At 47.6% G+C, this 19807-nt stretch overlaps 1 protein-coding gene across 1 annotated transcript in view; it reads right to left on the bottom strand.

Moving 5' to 3' along the window:
- The window catches only part of TCERG1L (transcription elongation regulator 1 like), a 256994-nt gene that overhangs the window by 3543 nt on the left and 233644 nt on the right, over positions 1 to 19807 (bottom strand). The window contains exon 12 of the mRNA XM_066601194.1: positions 16613 to 16731. Within this exon, the coding sequence (XP_066457291.1) occupies positions 16613 to 16731 (119 nt within the window). The remainder of the gene's footprint in view (positions 1 to 16612; positions 16732 to 19807) is intronic.

The raw sequence follows: 19807 nt of genomic DNA, 5'->3' as shown, positions 1-19807 counted from the left end.
TATGATGGTGCTACTGGGGAATTGAACACTTTCTGCTCTGTTCCCACACAGATTACTATTGACTAGAGATGAGCGAACGCGTTCGTCCGAGCTTGATATTCGTGCGAATATTAGGGTGTTCGGGATGTTCGTTATTCGTAACGAACACCATGCGGTGTTCTGGTTACTTTCACTTACTTCCCTGAGACGTTTGCGCGCTTTTCTGGCCAATTGAAAGACAGGGAAGGCATTACAACTTCCCCCTGTGACGTTCAAGCCCTATACCACCCCCCTGCTGTGAGTGGCTGGGAAGATCAGGTGTTCGCCTAATATAAAAGTCGGCCCCTCCCGCGGCTCGCCTCAGATGCCTGGTGAGTTAGATGAGGGACAGTGCTGTTTGTACCGGAGCTGCTGTAGGGAAAGAATTGGTAGTTAGTGTAGGCTTCAAGACCCCCCAAAGGTCCTTATTAGGGCCACTGATAGCTGTATGTTGGCTGCTGTTAGCAGTGGCATTTTTTTTTTTTCTCAAAATCGGCTCTGCAGAGCGTTGCACCTGGCATTAGGGACAGAAGTGCTGCATAGGCAGGGAGAGTGTTAGGAGTGAGTGTAGCCTTCAAGAACCTCAACGGTCCTTTCTAGGGCCATATTTATCCGTGTGCAGTACTGTCCAGGCTGCTGTTAGCTGTGCTGCATTTTTTTTGGGCTTCTCAAAATCGCCTCTGCAGAGCATTCCACCCTCCATTGATACTGCAGGGAAAGAATTGTATAGGCAGGGCCACAACACAGTTATTATTCATTGAATATACGCAGTGCTGCCTTTTGCTTGTAAAACAAGTGAAAATAATTCTATTTGTCCTGCCTCTGTCCGTCCTAACGCCGGTGGACACGTGTGAGCTGCGTGAACAACATTGCTAAATCATACGCACCCAGCTACGCTTTACTGCTGGCTTCGCCATTTGCTTTCCTTAATTGGGAAAAAATACCTGCTCTGCCAGAGTTATAATAACTCTGCTACCCTCACGTTCTGTGACACATAAGCAGGGACACAGCACAGTTATTAAACTTCTCATGTTCATTGAATATACGCAGTGCTGCCTTTTGGTGGAAAAAAACTGAAAACAAATCTATTTGTCCAGCCTCTGTCCGTCCTAACGCCGGTGGACACGTGTGAGCTGCGTGAACAACATTGCTAAATCATACGCACCCAGCTACGCTTTACTGCTGGCTTCGCCATTTGCTTTCCTTAATTGGGAAAAAAAATACCTGCTCTGCCAGAGTTATAATAACTCTGCTACCCTCACGTTCTGTGACACATAAGCAGGGACACAGCACAGTTATTAAACTTCTCATGTTCATTGAATATACGCAGTGCTGCCTTTTGGTGGAAAAAAACTGAAAACAAATCTATTTGTCCAGCCTCTGTCCGTCCTAACGCCTGTGGACACGTGTGAGCTGCGTGAACAACATTGCTAAATCATACGCACCCAGCTACGCTTTACTGCTGGCTTCGCCATTTGCTTTCCTTAATTGGGAAAAAAAATACCTGCTCTGCCAGAGTTATAATAACTCTGCTACCCTCACGTTCTGTGACACATTAGCAGGGACACAGCACAGTTATTAAACTTAGATTATTCATTCACTAGAGGCAGTGGGGCCTTTCGTTTTCCAAAAAGGGCAAAAATTATATTTGGCCTGCAGTCTTGCGCAATTTATTTCCTGCCTGTGAAATCAAATCACTGGTAATACAGCATGCTGAGGGGTAGGGGTAGGCCTAGAGGACGTGGACGCGGCCGAGGACGCGGAGGGCCAAGTAAGGGTGTGGGCACAGGCCGAGCTCCTGATCCCGGTGTGTCGCAGCCGACTGCTGCGCGATTAGGAGAGAGGCACGTTTCTGGCGTCCCCACATTCATCGCCCAATTAATGGGTCCACGCGGGAGACGGTTATTAGAAAATGAGCAGTGTGAGCAGGTCCTGTCCTGGATGGCAGAAAGTGCTTCGAGCAACCTATCGTCAACACGCAGTTCTGCGCCGTCCACTGCTGCAAATCCGAATCCTCTGTCTGCTGCTCCTCCTTCCTCCCAGCCTCCTCACTCCACTACAATGACACCTGCTCAGGAGCGGGAAGACTCCCAGGAACTGTTCTCGGGCCCCTGCTCAGATTGGGCAGCAGCGGTTCCTCTCCCACCAGAGGAGTTTATAGTCACTGATGCCCAACCATTCGAAAGTTCCCGGGGTCCGGGGGATGAGGCTGGGGACTTCCGCCAACTGTCTCAACAACTTTCTGTGGGTGAGGAGGACGATGACGATCAGACACAGTTGTCTTGCAGTGAGGTAGTAGTAAGGGCAGTAAGTCCGAGGGAGCAGCGCACAGAGGATTCGGAGGAAGAGCAGCAGGACGATGAGGTGACTGACCCCACCTGGTGTGCAACGCTTACTCAGGAGGACAGGTCTTCAGAGGGGGAGTCAAGGGCATCAGCAGGGCAGGTTGCAAGAGGCAGTGCGGTGGCCAGGGCCAGGGGTAGAGGCAGGGCCAGACCGAATAATCCACCAAGTGTTTCCCAAAGCGCCCCCTCGCGCCATGCCACCCTGCAGAGGCCGAGGTGCTCTAAGGTCTGGCAGTTTTTCACAGAGACGCCTGACGACCGACGAACAGTGGTGTGCAACCTTTGTTGCGCAAAGCTCAGCCGGGGAGCCAACACCAACAGCCTCACCACCACCACCATGCGCAGGCATATGATGGCCAAGCACCCCACAAGGTGGGACGAAGGCCGTTCAGCGCCTCCGGTTTGCACCCCTGCCTCTCCCCCTGTGCCCCAACCTGCCACTGAGATGCAACCCCCCTCTCAGGACACAGGCACTACCGCCTCATGGCCTGCACCCACACCCTCATCTCCGCTGTCCTCGGCCCCATCCAGCAGTGTAGTTCAGCGCACCGTCCAGCCGTCGCTTGCGCAAGTGTTCGAGCGCAAGCGCAAGTACGCCGCCACGCACCCGCACGCTCAAACGTTAACCGTCCGCATCGCAAAATTCATCAGCCTTGAGATGCTGCCGTATAGGGTTGTGGAAACGGAGTCCTTCAAAAGTATCATGGAGGCGGCGGCCCCGCGCTACTCAGTTCCCAGTCGCCACTACTTTTCCCGATGTGCCGTCCCAGCCCTGCACGACCACGTCTCCCGCAACATTGTACGCGCCCTCACCAACGCGGTTACTGCCACGGTCCACTTAACTACGGACACGTGGACAAGCACAGGCGGGCAGGGCCACTACATCTCCCTGACGGCACATTGGGTGAATTTAGTGGAGGCTGGGACAGAGTCAGAGCCTGGGACCGCTCACGTCCTACCCACCCCCAGAATTGCGGGCCCCAGCTCGGTGCTGGTATCTGCGGAGGTGTATGCTTCCTCCACTAAAGCACCCTCCTCCTCCTCCTCCTCCTCCTCTGTCTCGCAATCAAGATGTGTTAGCAGCAGCATGTCGCCAGCAGTCGGTGTCGCGCGGTGTGGCAGCACAGCGGTGGGCAAGCGTCAGCAGGCCGTGCTGAAACTACTCAGCTTAGGCGATAAGAGGCACACGGCCCACGAACTGCTGCAGGGTCTGACACAGCAGACCGACCGCTGGCTTGCGCCGCTGAGCCTCCAACCGGGCATGGTCGTGTGTGACAACGGCCGTAACCTGGTGGCGGCTCTGCAGCTCGGCAGCCTCACGCACGTGCCATGCCTGGCCCACGTCTTTAATTTGGTGGTTCAGCGCTTTCTGAAAAGCTACCCACGCTTGTCAGACCTGCTCGTAAAGGCGCGCCGGCTCTGCACACATTTCCGCAAGTCCCACACGGACGCTGCCACCCTGCGCACCCTGCAACATCACTTTAAGCTGCCAGTGCACCGACTGCTGTACGACGTGCCCACACGGTGGAACTCTACGCTCCACATGTTGGCCAGGCTCTATGAACAACGGAGAGCTATAGTCGAATACCAACTCCAACATGGGCGGCGCAGTGGGAGTCAGCCTCCTCAATTCCTTTCAGAAGAGTGGGCCTGGTTGGCAGACATCTGCCATGTCCTTGGTAATTTTGAGGAGTCTACCCAGGTGGTGAGCGGCGATGCTACAATCATTAGCGTCACCATTCCTCTGCTATGCATCTTGAGAAATTCCCTGCAAACCATAAAGGCAGCTGCTTTGCGCTCGGAAACGGGGGCGGGGGAAGACAGTATGCCGCTGGATAGTCAGGGCACCCTCCTGTCTATTTCTCAGCGCGTACAGGAGGAGGAGGAGGAGCATGAGGAGGATGAGGAGGAGGGGGAAGAGACAGCTTGGGCCGCTGCTGACGGTACACCGGCTGATTGCCTGTCATCCTTTCAGCGTGTATGGCCTGAGGAGGAGGAGGAGGAGGAGGAGGAGGAGGAGGAGGATCCTGAAAGTGATCTTCCTAGTGAGGACAGCCATGTGTTGCGTACAGGTACCCTGGCACACATGGCTGACTTCATGTTAGGATGCCTTTCTCGTGACCCTCGCGTTGCACGCATTCTGGCCACGACGGATTACTGGGTGTACACACTGCTCGATCCACGGTATAAGGAGAACCTGCCCACTCTGATTCCCGAAGAGGAAAGGGGTTCGAGAGTGTTGCTATACCACAGGACCCTTGCGGACAAGCTGATGGTAAAATTCCCAGCCGACAGCGCTAGTGGCAGAAGGCGCAGTACCGAGGGCAAGGTAGCAGGGGATGTGCGTAGATCGAGCAGCATGTACATCCCAGGCAGTGCAACAGTCTTTAAGGGCCTGGCCAGCTTTATGGCTCCCCACCAAGACTGTGTCACCGCTCCCCAGTCACGGCTGAGTCGGCGGGAGCACTGTAAAAGGATGGTGAGGGAGTACGTAGCGGATCGCACGACCATCCTTGGTGACGCCTCTGCCCCCTACAACTACTGGGTGTCGAAGCTGGACACGTGGCCTGAACTCGCGCTGTATGCCCTGGAGGTGCTTGCTTGTCCTGCGGCTAGCGTCTTGTCGGAAAGGGTGTTTAGTGCGGCTGGGGGAATCATCACAGATAAGCGTAGCCGCTTGTCAACCGACAGTGCCGACAGGCTAACACTCATCAAGATGAACAAAGGCTGGATTTCCCCAGACTTCTGTTCTCCACCAGCGGACAGCAGCGATACGTAAGCAATACGTAGGCTGCACCCGCGGATGGAAGCTACGTTCTCTCTCACCATCCAAAACGGGGACATTTCTGCTTCATCAATCTGTGTCTAATATTCCTCCTCCTCCTCCTGCTCCTCCTCCTGAAACCTCACGTAATCACGCTGAACGGGCAATTTTTCTTAGGGCCACAAGGCTCAGTCAAATAATTTTTCAGAACAATTTTTATAAGTTTCAATGCGCTTAAAAGCATTGGAACTTTAACTTGAACCAATTTTTCGTTACACTGGGCTGCCTCCAGGCCTAGTTACCACTTAAGCCACATTAACCAAAGCGATTAATGGGTTTCACCTGCCCTCTTGGCTGGCCATGGCCAATTTTTGGGATGTACATTAGTACTGTTGATACAGCAATTTTTGTGGGCCCTCGCCTACAGTGTAATCAAATTAATTTTTAGCCCACCTGCATTACAGCTGACGTTACCTCAGCTGTGTTGGGCAATGCAATGGGATATTTTTATGTACCGCCGGTGGGTTCCAGGGAGCCACCCATGCTGTAGGTGCACACAGAGTTTTTAATACATCTGTCCACTTGTAAAGAACCCCAGTCTGACTGGGGCATGCAGTGTGGGCCGAAGCCCACCTGTATTACGCACGACATTACTACCTCAGCTGTGTTGGGCAATGCAATGGGATATTTCTATGTACCGCCGGTGGCTTCCTGGCACCCACCCAGGCAGTGGGTCCACAGGGAGTTTAACCTACATGTGTCCACTTGTAAAGAACCCCAGTCTGACTGGGGCATGCAGTGTGGGCCGAAGCCCACCTGTATTACGCACGACATTACTACCTCAGCTGTGTTGGGCAATGCAATGGGATATTTTTATGTACCGCCGGTGGGTTCCAGGGAGCCACCCATGCTGTAGGTGCACACGGAGTTTTTAATACATCTGTCCACTTGTAAAGAACCCCAGTCTGACTGGGGCATGCAGTGTGGGCCGAAGCCCACCTGTATTACGCACGACAGTACTACCTCAGCTGTGTTGGGCAATGCAATGGGATATTTCTATGTACCGCCGGTGGCTTCCTGGCACCCACCCAGGCAGTGGGTCCACAGGGAGTTTAACCTACATGTGTCCACTTGTAAAGAACCCCAGTCTGACTGGGGCATGCAGTGTGGGCCGAAGCCCACCTGTATTACGCACGACATTACTACCTCAGCTGTGTTGGGCAATGCAATGGGATATTTTTATGTACCGCCGGTGGGTTCCAGGGAGCCACCCATGCTGTAGGTGCACACGGAGTTTTTAATACATCTGTCCACTTGTAAAGAACCCCAGTCTGACTGGGGCATGCAGTGTGGGCCGAAGCCCACCTGTATTACGCACGACAGTACTACCTCAGCTGTGTTGGGCAATGCAATGGGATATTTCTATGTACCGCCGGTGGCTTCCTGGCACCCACCCAGGCAGTGGGTCCACAGGGAGTTTAACCTACATGTGTCCACTTGTAAAGAACCCCAGTCTGACTGGGGCATGCAGTGTGGGCCGAAGCCCACCTGTATTACGCACGACATTACTACCTCAGCTGTGTTGGGCAATGCAATGGGATATTTTTATGTACCGCCGGTGGGTTCCAGGGAGCCACCCATGCTGTAGGTGCACACGGAGTTTTTAATACATCTGTACACTTCTAAAGAACCCCAGTCTGACTGGGGCATGCAGTGTGGGCCGAAGCCCACCTGTATTACGCACAACATTACTACCTCAGCTGTGTTGGGCAATGCAATGGGATATTTCTATGTACCGCCGGTGGCTTCCTGGCACCCACCCAGGCAGTGGGTCCACAGGGAATTATAAATGCATCTGTTTCCACTTATAAAGAAACCCAGTCTGACTGGGGCATGCAGTGTGGGCCGAAACCCACCTGCATTAACCCTTTCCAGTCCACTGTGTGACCTGTGAAGACATTAGGGTTTAAGGCTGTACAGCTCCGTTGTTGGTAGACGTCCGTCGGGGTTCTCTTACTGTATATTGCCAGCCTCTCTGCTGTCGGAGCCTATCCTACGTGTCAGCTCATGCAGTACTGGCTTTAGCCAGCATATAGCGCCGTTGTATAACGGCAGAAAAAGAGTAAGCCCCCTAGGAAAACCATATACAAATTGGATTGGAAAGGGTTAAGCACAACATTACTACCTCAGCTGTGTTGGGCAATGCAATGGGATATTTCTATGTACCGCCGGTGGCTTCCTGGCACCCACCCATGCTGTAGGTGCACACGGAGTTTTTACTACATCTGTACACTTCTAAAGAACCCCAGTCTGACTGGGGCATGCAGTGTGGGCCGAAGCCCACCTGCATTAAGCACGACATTACTACCTCAGCTGTGTTGGGCAATGCAATGGGATATTTCTGTGTACCGCCGGTGGGTTCCAGGGAGCCACCCATGCTGTGGGTCGACAGGGACTTCACAATAGGGAGTTGTACCTGCCTGTGTCTATGAATTAAAAAGCCCGGTCTGACTGGGGCATGCAGACACCTTGACAGAATGAATAGTGTGTGGCACATAGGTTCCCCATTGCTATGCCCACGTGTGCAGCTCCTGATGGCGGTGGCACAGGATTCTATTTCTCATTGCTTCTGTACAGCATTGTGGGCTATCGCTCCGCCACTTTTAAAGAGGGTCGCTGCCTAGCCGTGCCAACCTCTGCAGTGTGTGCCTGCGGTCCCTCGTCATGGCAGACGCAATTCTAAATAGACATGAGCGTGGTGTGGCATGAGGGCAGCTGAAGGCTGCCCAGGGACACTTTGGTGTGCGCTGTGGGGGGGAGGGGGGGCGGTTGGTCAGCATGTAACCCAGGAGAAGTGTCAGTGGAGTGTCATGCAGGCAGTGATTGTGCTTTGTTGGAGGTAGTGTGGTGCTTAGCAAAGGTATGCCATGCTAATGAGGGCTTTTCAGAAGTAAAAGTTGTTGGGAGGGGGGGGGCCCACTCTTGCCGGTATTGTGGCTTAATAGTGGGACCTGTGAACTTGAGATGCAGCCCAACATGTAGCCCCTCGCCTGCCCTATCCGTCACTGTGTCATTCCCATCACTTTCCTGAATTGCCCAGATTTTCACACATGAAAACCTTAGCGAGCATCGGCGAAATACAAAAATGTTCTGGTCGCCCATTGACTTCAATGGGGTTCGTTGTTCGAAACGAACCCTCGAGCATCACGGGAAGTTCGTTCCGAATAACGAACACCCGAACATTTTGGTGTTCGCTCATCTCTACTATTGACCTTTGATTGTGCTATGGTCGGCTCATCAGGCCCTTCTTATAAAAAGGCATCATTCAAAGTGGAGAATTGCTTTTACTTAGGACTATCACAAAATGAAAACAGTGGCGGAGTTCATGTGTCCGCAACCACTTCAAGCCACCTCCCAGTACATCTTCTGTAAACATCTTGGTTTCATCACTCGGTCTTCCTTGCAGGTAGACTGTCAGAACTTTCTTTTGTTGCTTCAATTTAAGAGTAATTACAGTAATTACAAACATTTCCAGGCTTTAAATTTGAGCACATAAATATCATGACATTTTACCACTTAATGAACTTAATGAACTGTCATTCTGAAAACTTAATAGAGCTAAAAGTTCTTGTAAAATACTCCAATCGTTTAACAGCTGTTTGTATAGAATATACGGAGCTGAGCACAAATTGCAGTATGGCCACTCCCATTTTCTATTTTTATTACCGCCATACCGCCATATAATAGTGAGATAAAACTACCAGCACATACCAATCCACATAATATCACCATATAGTTTCAATATAATATATAGTATAATACTGTTACGGCACTGAGTCAAGAGTGTAGGCTTTGGTCATCACATCGTCAACGCTAGACCACATTATGCGCTGGCCATGGCATGCACTGTGTCATTTGGCCCCATTGAGAGAAATGCTGCATGGAGCTTCGTTCAAGTGTGTTTTGGCACATGCGTGGATTTGTGTGTACCTACGCACCTGCAAATGCATGCACATGTGAATGAGGCCTTAGGGTGCGTTCCGACGAGCGTGTTTTGGTGCGTGCATGTGCACGCACAAAAACACGCTTGTATTTACAACACTGCATTCCCTATGGTGTGTGCACATGTCCGTACTTTGCAGGTGCGTGCCTGCAAAGATAGGACATGCGTGCACCATAGGGAATGCACACATTGTTTTCAATGGAGCCGCGGCTGCTGCCAGCGGCTCCATTGAAAACAATGCTCTGCCAGCCCCCTGCATTCCTTTTCAGGGAAGGACTTTACATATAAGCCCTTCCCTGAAAAAGAAAGATTTTAGTGTAAAAAAAAATAAAAATACAGGCATTCTCTTCAATGGAGCCGCTTCTGCTGACGGCGGCTCCATTGAAGACAATGGTCTGATGGCACACCTGAATTGTTTTTCAGGGAAGGGCTTTACATATAAGCCCTTCCCTGGAAATCAATTAAAAGTGATTTAAAAAAACAAAACAAATAGATACTCACCTCCCTTCAGCTACCAGGGCTGCTGATAGAACAGCAGTTCAGCAACACAGTGCAGGGGACAGCAGGAGAAGACGCGTCTGTGCCCCGGCAGCTGAAGGGAGGTGAGTACCTATTTTTTTTTATTTTTTTACTATTTTAAAAGACTTTTCAGGGAAGGGCTTATGAAGCCCTTCCCTGCAAAGCCACTAACAGCTGCCGGGGCTCAGCGGGGAGTTCTGCCGCTGTCCCCAGCTCTGTAGCGCTGCTGAGCTATCAGCAGCTGGGGATTTAAAATCCCCTCCTGCTGGTAGCTCAGCTCTGATTGTGATTGGCTGAAGCAATTCAGCCAACCACAATCAGAGCTACCAGCAGGCGGGGATTTTAAATCCCTGGCTGCTGATAGCTCAGAACTACGGAGCCGGGGACAGCGCTAGAAGTCGCAGCTGAGCCCCGGCAGCTGAAGGGAGGTGAGAATTGTTGTTTTTTTTTTGCACTATATTAAATGGCTTTTCAGGGAAGGGCTTATGAAGCCCTTCCCTGAAAAGCCATTGATAGGATCCCGGCAGCAGGATTCTCTACCGCAGCTGTCATGTGTGACAGGTGCGGTTGAGAATTGAAGAATTCCTTTTGCTGCATCTGCCACAGATGTGGCAGATGTAGCAGCAGGGAATTCTTTTAACTAGCGGGGGTGAAGGATACATCTGCCGCGTGCGGCAGATGTGTTCTTCATGCCCGCGGGGGTCACAGCAGCGGCGGAGAGGTAAGTTTTTTTTAATTCTTTTTTTGTTTTGCACTAAAATGTTTCTTTTTCAGGAAAGGGCTTATATGTAAAGCCCTTCCCTGGAAAACAATGCAGGGCACCGGCAGAGCATTGTTTTCAATGGAGCCGCGGGCAGCAGCCGTGGCTCCATTGACAACAAGCACGCAGCTGTGTTCACGCGTGCTTTTGCTCGTACCTAGGTGCGGACGTATGTACGCACCTAAGTATGCACCAAAACACGCTCGTCTGAACGAGCCCTTATGCTGTAAAAAAACAAAGAGGTTTTTTCTCGATGCCCTAAAAGTGGTACCAATAAAAACTACAACTCGCCTCATATGGCCACGGTGTCGGAAAAATAAAAAATATTATGGCTTTTGAAAAGTGAAGATTAAAATCCCCCCAAAAACAGTTCAGTCCTTGGGCCCGAAATCGGTCATGGCACTAAAGGGTTAATAATCCTGGATGATTTTAGTTTTCTACTACTCCCATCCCCACAGGCCCCTAGTTAATGGAAGCCCTGAGCAACTGACTAGTTCGCCATCCCTTAAAACTGACAATATTCAGCTTTGAGGTTCCTTATCTCATGTCTTACTTTTAGTAATTCTCTCAGTGTGTGTTCTAAGTCGGCATGGTGGTGTAAAGGCCGAAGTGATAAACAGCAGGATAAAAACAGCATTAAACATAGATGAAGCTCGGCTTTCTTTCATCCAAGGGAAAAATTCAGTTTGATGTCTTCCTCACAAAGATATACATACAAATTCCTGTATGTTGCCCTGCAGATCAATGGCCAAGTCATTGCCATGTCCTACCCTGACATTATTGCCTGTGGGTGATGGCCTCACTCTCCTCTATCAAGCAAGGTTAGCCCACTACAAGCCTAGTGCATATACTACATCTAAGGAAAAATAAATTATGCAAAAAGCAAATAAAACTGGCGAAAGGTAGAGCCAGAAAGACTCATTGATAAAGAGAGTAAAGCTAACTCTAAACTGTTCTTCAACTATATGAATAGCAAAGAGATTAAAGTGGAAAGTGTTGGCCTTTTAAAAAGTAATGAGGGGAAAATAGTAGAGTGTTATGAAGAGAAAGCAATCTATGAAATAGTTTTTTCGCCAATGTATTCACAGAGGAAAATGAGATGTCAGATGAGATGCAGAGTGATAATGTAAACTCTCCATTAAATGTCATCAGTACGACCCAGGAAGAAGTGCAGAGCTGTCTTAGAAAGATTCAACTAGACAAATTGCTGGATCCCGATGGCATACACCCCCGGGTTCTGAGAGAATTAAGTAATGTGATAGACAGACCCTTGTTTCTTATATTTAAGGACTCTATAGTGATGGGCTCTGTTCCATTGTATTGGCATATAGCCAATGTGGTTCCAATATTAGAAAAGGGTCAAAAAGTGAATCTGGAAACTACAGGCCGGTAAGTCTTACTTCCATTTTGGGGAAAAGGATTGAAGGGTTTCTAAGAGATGCTATCCTGAGGGACCTCAAGGAAAAGAGCTGTATAACTCCATATCAGCATGGGTTTATGAGGGACCGCTCCTGTCAAACCAACCTAATCAGCTTCTACTAGGAGGTAAGTTCTAGACTGGACAGGGGAGAGTCACTGGATCTTGTGTATCTGGACTTTTCCAAAGTGTTTAATATTGTGCCACATAAAAGGTTGGTATATAAAATGAGAATGTGGGTAACTGGTCACTGATAGAAAGCAGAGAGTGATTTTCAATGGTATATGCTCTAAATGGGTCACCAATAGTAGTGGAGTACCACAGGGGGCGGTACTGGGCCCTATTCTTTTTAATATATTTATTAATGAACTTGCAGAAAGATTGTGCAGTAAAATATCAATATTTACAGATGGTGCAAAACTATGTAAAGTAATTAACACAAGAGAGGACAGAATGCGGTTGTAAATGGATCTGGACAAGCTGGGGGCAGAAAATGAGGTTTAGGACTGATAAATTTAAGGCTCTGCAAATGGACAGGGAAATCCATGTCACCATTACACACTTAATGGGAAACCACTGGGGAACACTGAGAGGGAAAAGGACTTGGGGATTTTAGTTAACTGTAAGCTTAACTGGAGCAACCAGTGTCAGGCAGCTGCTGCCAAGGCAAATAGGATCACGGGGTGCATCAAAAGAGGTCTAGGAGCACATGATGAGAACATTGTTCTTCCTCTTTACAAGTCACTGGTCAGACCATACATGGAATAATGTGGACAGTTTTGGGCACTGGTACTTAAGAAACACATAACAGAGCTTGAGCAGGTACAAAGACGGGCAACTAACCTAATAAATGGAATGGACGGACTACAATACCCAGAGAGGTTGTCAAAATTGGGGTTATTTTGTTTAGAAAAAAAGATATCTGAGGGGCGACCTAATAACTATGTATAACTATATCAGGGGACGATACAGAGATCTCTCCCATCTTCTATTTATACCCAGGACTGTAACAAGGGGGCGCCCTCTACGTCTAGAGGAAAGAAGGTTTCTACACCAACATAGAAGGGGGTTCTTTACTATAACAGCAGTGAGACTATGGAACTCTCTGCCAGAGGATATGGTGATGGGGAACTCACTAAAAGAGTGCAAGAGGGGCCTGAATGTCTTTCTTGAGCGTTACAATATTACATGTTATAGTTACTGATTACTTCAGAAGGGTCGGTGATCCGGGGATTATTCTGATTGCCAGATTTGAAGTCGGCAAATAATTTTTTCCCTAAAATGAGGAAAATTGGGATGTTTTGCCTTCCTCTGGATCAGCATTGTGGGTAATAAGCTGTCCTTTTTTCAGCCTTACACACTGATACTTGTTATTATTGATAAAAGTCTATTATAAATTGTTGCTGCTGATAACTGTTGCCCCCCAAGACACAGCAACCAGACTATATGCAGCGCCTAGCTTGCTGTTCCTTTTCAGTTGCACCCCTGCATTACATGTTAAGTAAAAATAGTAAATGAGCATTGTTAAACACTATTGAATTTATTATCTTCCCTGTCTTGCTGTAAACTTTTGCCTAATTGCAGCATTTAGTCATGAGTTTATTTTTTCTATTTGATGATAGTGCAGGACATTTAAATCCTAAACTCTGTTAAATGGTTATCACACTTTCAACAAGCTTGTGTTAAAATGATAGCTGATGTGATAATTAGTAAAAGTTCAAATCACTTCCTCTACTTAAAATGCCTGTAAATTGTCAGCCACACAAGGGGTCTCTCTGCTTTCTCATTTTCTGTCCACTGACTGTTGTCTGTTTTGGCTTCTCTGTTAGTAGAGACAGACTTCACATGACAACAGGAAGTGTGGGTGGGTGTTGTCTCATGCTCTATATAGAAGTCTATGCAGAGAAAGAGGAGACAGAAAATATAGACTCAGGGCTCTTTCACACAAGCATATATCTGCCGCCGCTTTCACGGCCGGCTGATATATGCTATGATCTGAGGAGTAAAAACTCGTGAATGTGTGCACAAATCTAACGTTTGTGCGCCTGTTCAGATGGAATGGGCCCCGGCGCATATAGGCCAAGGCCGCCATACCGTTGCCCTTTCCCTCCGCCTCGCCGGCTCACCTTCTCTCTTCTTCCCTCTGGCTGTAGGCAATGGAAGAGGCGGGACAGGGGCGGAGCTAAGCTTCCACCTCCTCCCCGCTCATTGTCCGCAGCCAGCAATGGGAGGAGGCAGAACTGGGCGGTGCTTAGCTCCGCTTCCCACCCCTTCCCATTGCAATCAGCCGGAGGGGAGGAGAGAAGGTGGAGGGAGTTTAGTAGTCATGCTGCTAAACTCCCTCCCATTTCCCTTCTCCGGCCGCTGTCATTGGCTCCCATAGGAGCCCATGCAGCTGCTGACATATTCCGGCTCGAAAGATAGTTCCAGGACTATCCTTTAGGCTCGAGATGAAAGAACCCGGTGCTATATTGGCCCAGCCGGGCGATTTTACGTCGACGGAATATGGCCATGTGATCTGATGCATTGGAATCCAATGCATCAGATCGTAGCGTATATCGTCCGGCCATGAAAATGGCGGGCCGATATACGCTCGTGTGAAAGAGCCCTCACTCAGTGAAAGAGCCCTCACTGCTGCTGCAGCTAATAGTAAGTGTTCACTATCTCACAGCTACTGAAATCACATCTACACTGCTTAGCACTGCTGTGTGATGTCCTCCATGCTTCTGTTATTTATAAGTAGCTTTGAGCAATCTTTTGAATAGTGCCATCCTACCGAATTAGTTTGCTAAAAGCTTGGTTTGGGTTTATGCCAAACCGAACGCTTAGCAAAGTTCAACCAGAAACAGGGTTCTACTGGTTCGGTTCACTCAATGCAACTTATGAGGCTATGCTACAGAGAGATTAATTCAATGGGAGCTATGCCTGTAGTACCAAACCGAGCCACTGGAATGTTGATAGCGCTATCTGCTCCCCTTACATTGACTACTGATACACTGCTATCCGTCTTAATAGTAAAAGTCCTGGAGAACCCCTTTAAATCTACTATGAAATTAATTAGTAAATAATATTGCAAACAAAGTGTAATGCAATCGTGTTAAAAGCTGAACATCTGCTTTAACTCTGTTAAGGTTTTCTTTCAGACCTTCCAAGATTTTTTTCTTGCAGAAACCTCCTAAAAAATAAAATAGCTACTTGTATATACCCTATCACAGTTCCCCCCACTCCGACTGGTGTCTAATAGAGATGAGCAAGCATACTCGATAAGGCAAACTACTCGAGCGAGTAGTGCCTTATGCGAGTACCTGCCCGCTCGTCTCTAAAGATTCAGGGTGCCGGCGCGGGTAAGAGGTAAGTTGCAGTGGTGAGCAGGAGGTAGCAGGGGGGAAGAGAGGGAGAGGGAGATTTCCCCTCCGTTCCTTCCCGCTCTCCCCGCCCCCTGTCGGCACCCGAATCTTTAGAGACGAGCGGGCAGGTACTCAAATAAGGCACTACTCGCTTAAGTAGTTTGCCTTATCGAGTATACTCGCTCATCTCTAGTGTCTAACAATGGTATTCTTGACTATTTTATATTTTATCTTAAGGAGGTTTGTAAAAAGAAAAAGGGAAACCAGAAACCATCTTCGCTCTCTCTTTCCTCTTGAACTCCCCACTTCTATTAACTGGCAAGAGGTTGACAATTCACTGCATGCTCTCAAGAGGTTCCATCTTTTAAGATTAGCATATCCATTACTTGCGTTTGTAGATTCAGTGTATTAGAATCACAAGCTGGTACTTTTTCAAGAAAAAGTAAGCAAACCATTTGGAATTCCCTGTTTTTTTTTGTACTGTTTGCTAATAAATTGTGGTCTGATAGTTATCCAAGTCACAATTATAGACAAGCACAATCCAACTAATGACACACAAACAGTTGTATTGCTCATGTCTTTTATTGAGCACATTGAGTAATCCTCTACAGTGCGTGCAGAGTGCTAAGGCAGCAGAAATGCAGTCCTAAGCTCTCGCTCATGACCTGAAGGTTGTGAGTTCAATCCCCGCGTGGTTCAGTTGCCGGCTCAAGGTTGACTCAGCCTTTCATCCTTTCCGAGGTTGGAAAAATGAGTACCCAGCTTGTTGGGTACGTCATCCTCCACCACGAGCACCAAGACCATGGTGGGATTGCAGCACTGAATTATGGTGGCAGAAGAGAGGTAAATACTGCTTTTTTTCCCCTATTTGAACACAGTTACAGCTATCGTGGAAATGTTGTCCAGTAACCGGACAACCATTTTAAGAGTTAGCGTGTTATTAGTTTGATTGTGTTTGTCTGCAATTGTGACTCAGATAACAATCAGACCATATTTTATTAGTATTCAATGCAGAAATCCTAGGAATTCCAAAAGGTTCACTTATTTTTTTTAAAACTGTAGGTATCAGGTTATACTGGTTCATACAATATTGAGTTTTCACATGTAATAAGCTAATCACAGGGTGACTCACTACTAGGAATCCCAGTGATCTATTCCCTGTGTTTATTTACCCCTTTAGTGCCCCCACAGGAGAAATGAAGAATTACAAAATGTCTATATATGTGGTGCCCAGATATTGTATAATGGGGTCTTCTAAAGTTAGAGGTGCTCTTTGTAGTAAATAAGGGAATATGTGTTCCCCTACTTGTTTCATTTTAGGATACAATGTATCACAACATTTCCATTTAATTGTAAACCTGAATGTAGTAGAACAAAGCAGAATTAAAGACAACATGAGAATCCATCCATAATTAACAGTCTAAAAGCTTTAATACTACCTTGGAGATAATTTGGATTCTTCTAGAAGCTTTTTGAATTCTTCTTTGGCAAGCATTAATTTACTTCTCTTCTCTTTATATTCTTCCTTGATTCGAGCCTTTACAAACTGTTCAAATACCTAGAAGTAAAGCCATGTACATATGTTATATCAGGGCAATGTGTGAGCTTCGTTACATTATCTTCTTCAGCTTTTTACTGCAACGGTCATAAAAAAAATAAGATCTCGGGTGACAGTCTTGTATCTAGTAAATTAGCACATATGCTATACAGATACAAATCCATTAATAATAATAATAATCTGTATTTGTATAGCACTAACTTATTCTACAGAGAGATATTCAGTCTTCAATCTACATAAATGTGAAAAAAGTGGTCAATAGTGTTGAGAACACTGAACCACAACCCTGCTTTGGGTAGATATTTGCTAAAAATTCATTTTGGCACAAACCAGAACCAAGCTTTTAGCAAAGTTCTACGAAAGTTCTACAGTTCGCTCAACACTAGTCTTGAATACTGGTGTATAAAACTATCTAAGAGCCATAAAAGTCCTGCATAAAATCCTCATAGCATTATACAGGGCTTTTATGGCTCTCGGACAGTGTTAGGGCTCAGTCACACGGGCGCCGATCCGCTCGTGTTTCTGCACGATAAGACGGCCGCACCGCATGTGGACGACTCTCTGCATGACCGGCTCCATTGCGGCCATGTGTTCTTTCTTCTGGCCGGTGCAGAGAGTCACCCACACCTCTGATCCTGCAGAAACACGGGCGGATAGGCGCCCTTATACACACACAACGGTTTTAGGGGTTTCAGTAAACTTCTAGCTTAGTTCAAACTAATTTGGAAAGAACCAAACTTTTTATAAAAGTTTGGCAAACCGGCTGAACCGAACTTTTCAAAAGTTTGGTCATCACTAGAGATGAGCGAGCATACTCGTCCGAGCTTGATACTCGTTCGAGTATTAGCGTGTTCGAGATGCTCGTTACTCAAGACGAGTACCACGCGATGTTCGGGTTACTTTCATTTTCTTCCCTGAGAAATTTGCGCGCTTTTCTGGCCAATAGAAAGACATGGAAGGCATTACAACTTCCCCCTGCAACGTTCAAGCCCTATACCACCCCCCCTGCAGTGAGTGGCTGGCGAGATTAGGTGTCACCCGAGTATTAAAATCTGCCCCTCCCGCGGCTCGCCACAGATGCATTCTGACTGAGATCAGGGAGAGTGCTGCTGGTGCCGGAGCTGCTATAGGGAGAGCGTTAGGAGTATTTTAGGTTTCAAGAACCCCAACGGTCCTTCTTAAGGCCATAGAAATCGCAGATCGCACCTATGTGCGATCTGCGATTTCTGTTCTCTTCTCTATATGCGCTCAATGGGGCCGGCGGCAGCTGCGCCGACCCCGTTGAGAACATATAGAAGACAAATCATTCTTCTCTGCCACAGCTGTAACAGCTGTGGCAGAGAAGAACGATGTTTGCCCATTGAATTCAATAGAGCCAGCAATACAGCAGGTTCCACTGAAAGCAATGGGCTGCCGGCGTGCGCGGGGATGAATTGTCGGGAAGGGCTTAAATATATAAGCCCTTCCCTGCAATTCATCCAGAAATGTGTTACAATAAAAATATATACCGGCGTATAAGGCGACGCGGCGTGTAAGACGACCCCCCAACTGTCACCTTATACGCCGGCAATACAGTGGAGCAAAGAATAAAAATCATTACTCACTTCTTCTGACGTTCTGCGGCGCTCCTGCAGGCTGTTGCTCCCTCCTGCTTCCCGGCAGAGCATTGCTTTCTCTACGAAGGGCTTTAAATCCCCGCCTCCAGAAACACATGTGCCTTCAGCCAATCACAGCCAATGACAATGATGTCATTGAATGGCTGTGATTGGCTGTGTTTCTGGAGGCGGGGATTTCAAGCCCGTCGCCTTATACGCCGGTATATATTTTTATTGTAACACATTTCTGGATGAATTGCAGGGAAGGGCTTATATATTTAAGCCCTTCCCGACAATTCATCCTGCGATCACCGGCAGCCCATTGCTTTCAGTGGAACCTGCTGTATTGCTGGCTCCATTGAATTCAATGGGCAAACATCGTTCTTCTCTGCCACAGCTGTTACTGCTATGGCAGAGGAGAACGATCTTTACGCTGACAGTGCGGGGGGGGGGGGGTAACGAGTAACGAGCACCCGAGCATTTTGGTGCTCGCTCATCTCTAGTCATCACTAGTGGTAAATAAATATGACATCAATCTGGAGTTTATTCGTTTAGATAGATGCATTTGAGATGTAACCTACCTTTCCTTCCATGGAAGTCTTAAAACAGAGGCTGGACAGACACCTGTCTGGGATGATTTAATAAATCCTGCAGGGGATTGGACCAGATGACCCTGGAGATCCCTTCCAGCTCTATGATTCTTGGATTCTATGGGTAAGTACTGCTTAATCCTTTGCTTTAGCCAATTCTCTGCCCTTAGAAAGTCCCTTTAAGGACTTTAATGTCTCATTAAATTGATTTGACATATTTTTGTGGCATGCTAACAAAACCCTCGACAGACTGTAATTCAGTCCAGTATTCCAGTATTCCTATATTATGGATCGGTGGGCTTTGGCAGTAGACAGTTGTCAATTGAACATTCTGTATACATATTTCTGTCTTGCTACAAATATAATGTCTTGCTACAAGTTATGCAATAGGTACTTCCGCTTATATGAAATATCTGTTTTATAAACTCTGCTGACAAAGATGGAATTTAGCAATTTAGCCCGTAACCAACATGTATAAATATATTTGACTGTCCAGCTGCATGCACTAATACGGAACTAGGAATCAGACATGGACAACCGCAGAAATTTCCCCAGCGACTTTACTGGAAACGTATGCAAATAACATGGGAGGTTTGTGCAATTTATAGTTCATGATGTAACATCCAATCATATCGAAGGAACCCCACGTGGCTCCAAGACAACCCACTCATTTCATCCACCACCTGATGGCCAATCACAGATGACCGGAGGATGGAAGAATTGCAAGATGCTTATCCAATAATTAAACAATACGTTGTATGCATGTAATATTTGACCTGCCCAGATGGGCGGATTTGTTAAACTCTTAAAATAGGCTACACGCCGATCATTAAAGTTAGAATTGAGGAAGCTATGCATGCTGAACTTCGTGTCAGTGTGGGAACTTCTTAT

Source organism: Eleutherodactylus coqui, chromosome 4 (assembly GCF_035609145.1).
Source record: "Eleutherodactylus coqui strain aEleCoq1 chromosome 4, aEleCoq1.hap1, whole genome shotgun sequence".
Lineage (NCBI taxonomy): Eukaryota > Metazoa > Chordata > Amphibia > Anura > Eleutherodactylidae > Eleutherodactylus > Eleutherodactylus coqui.
This window is presented reverse-complemented; position numbering and strand designations above follow the sequence as displayed.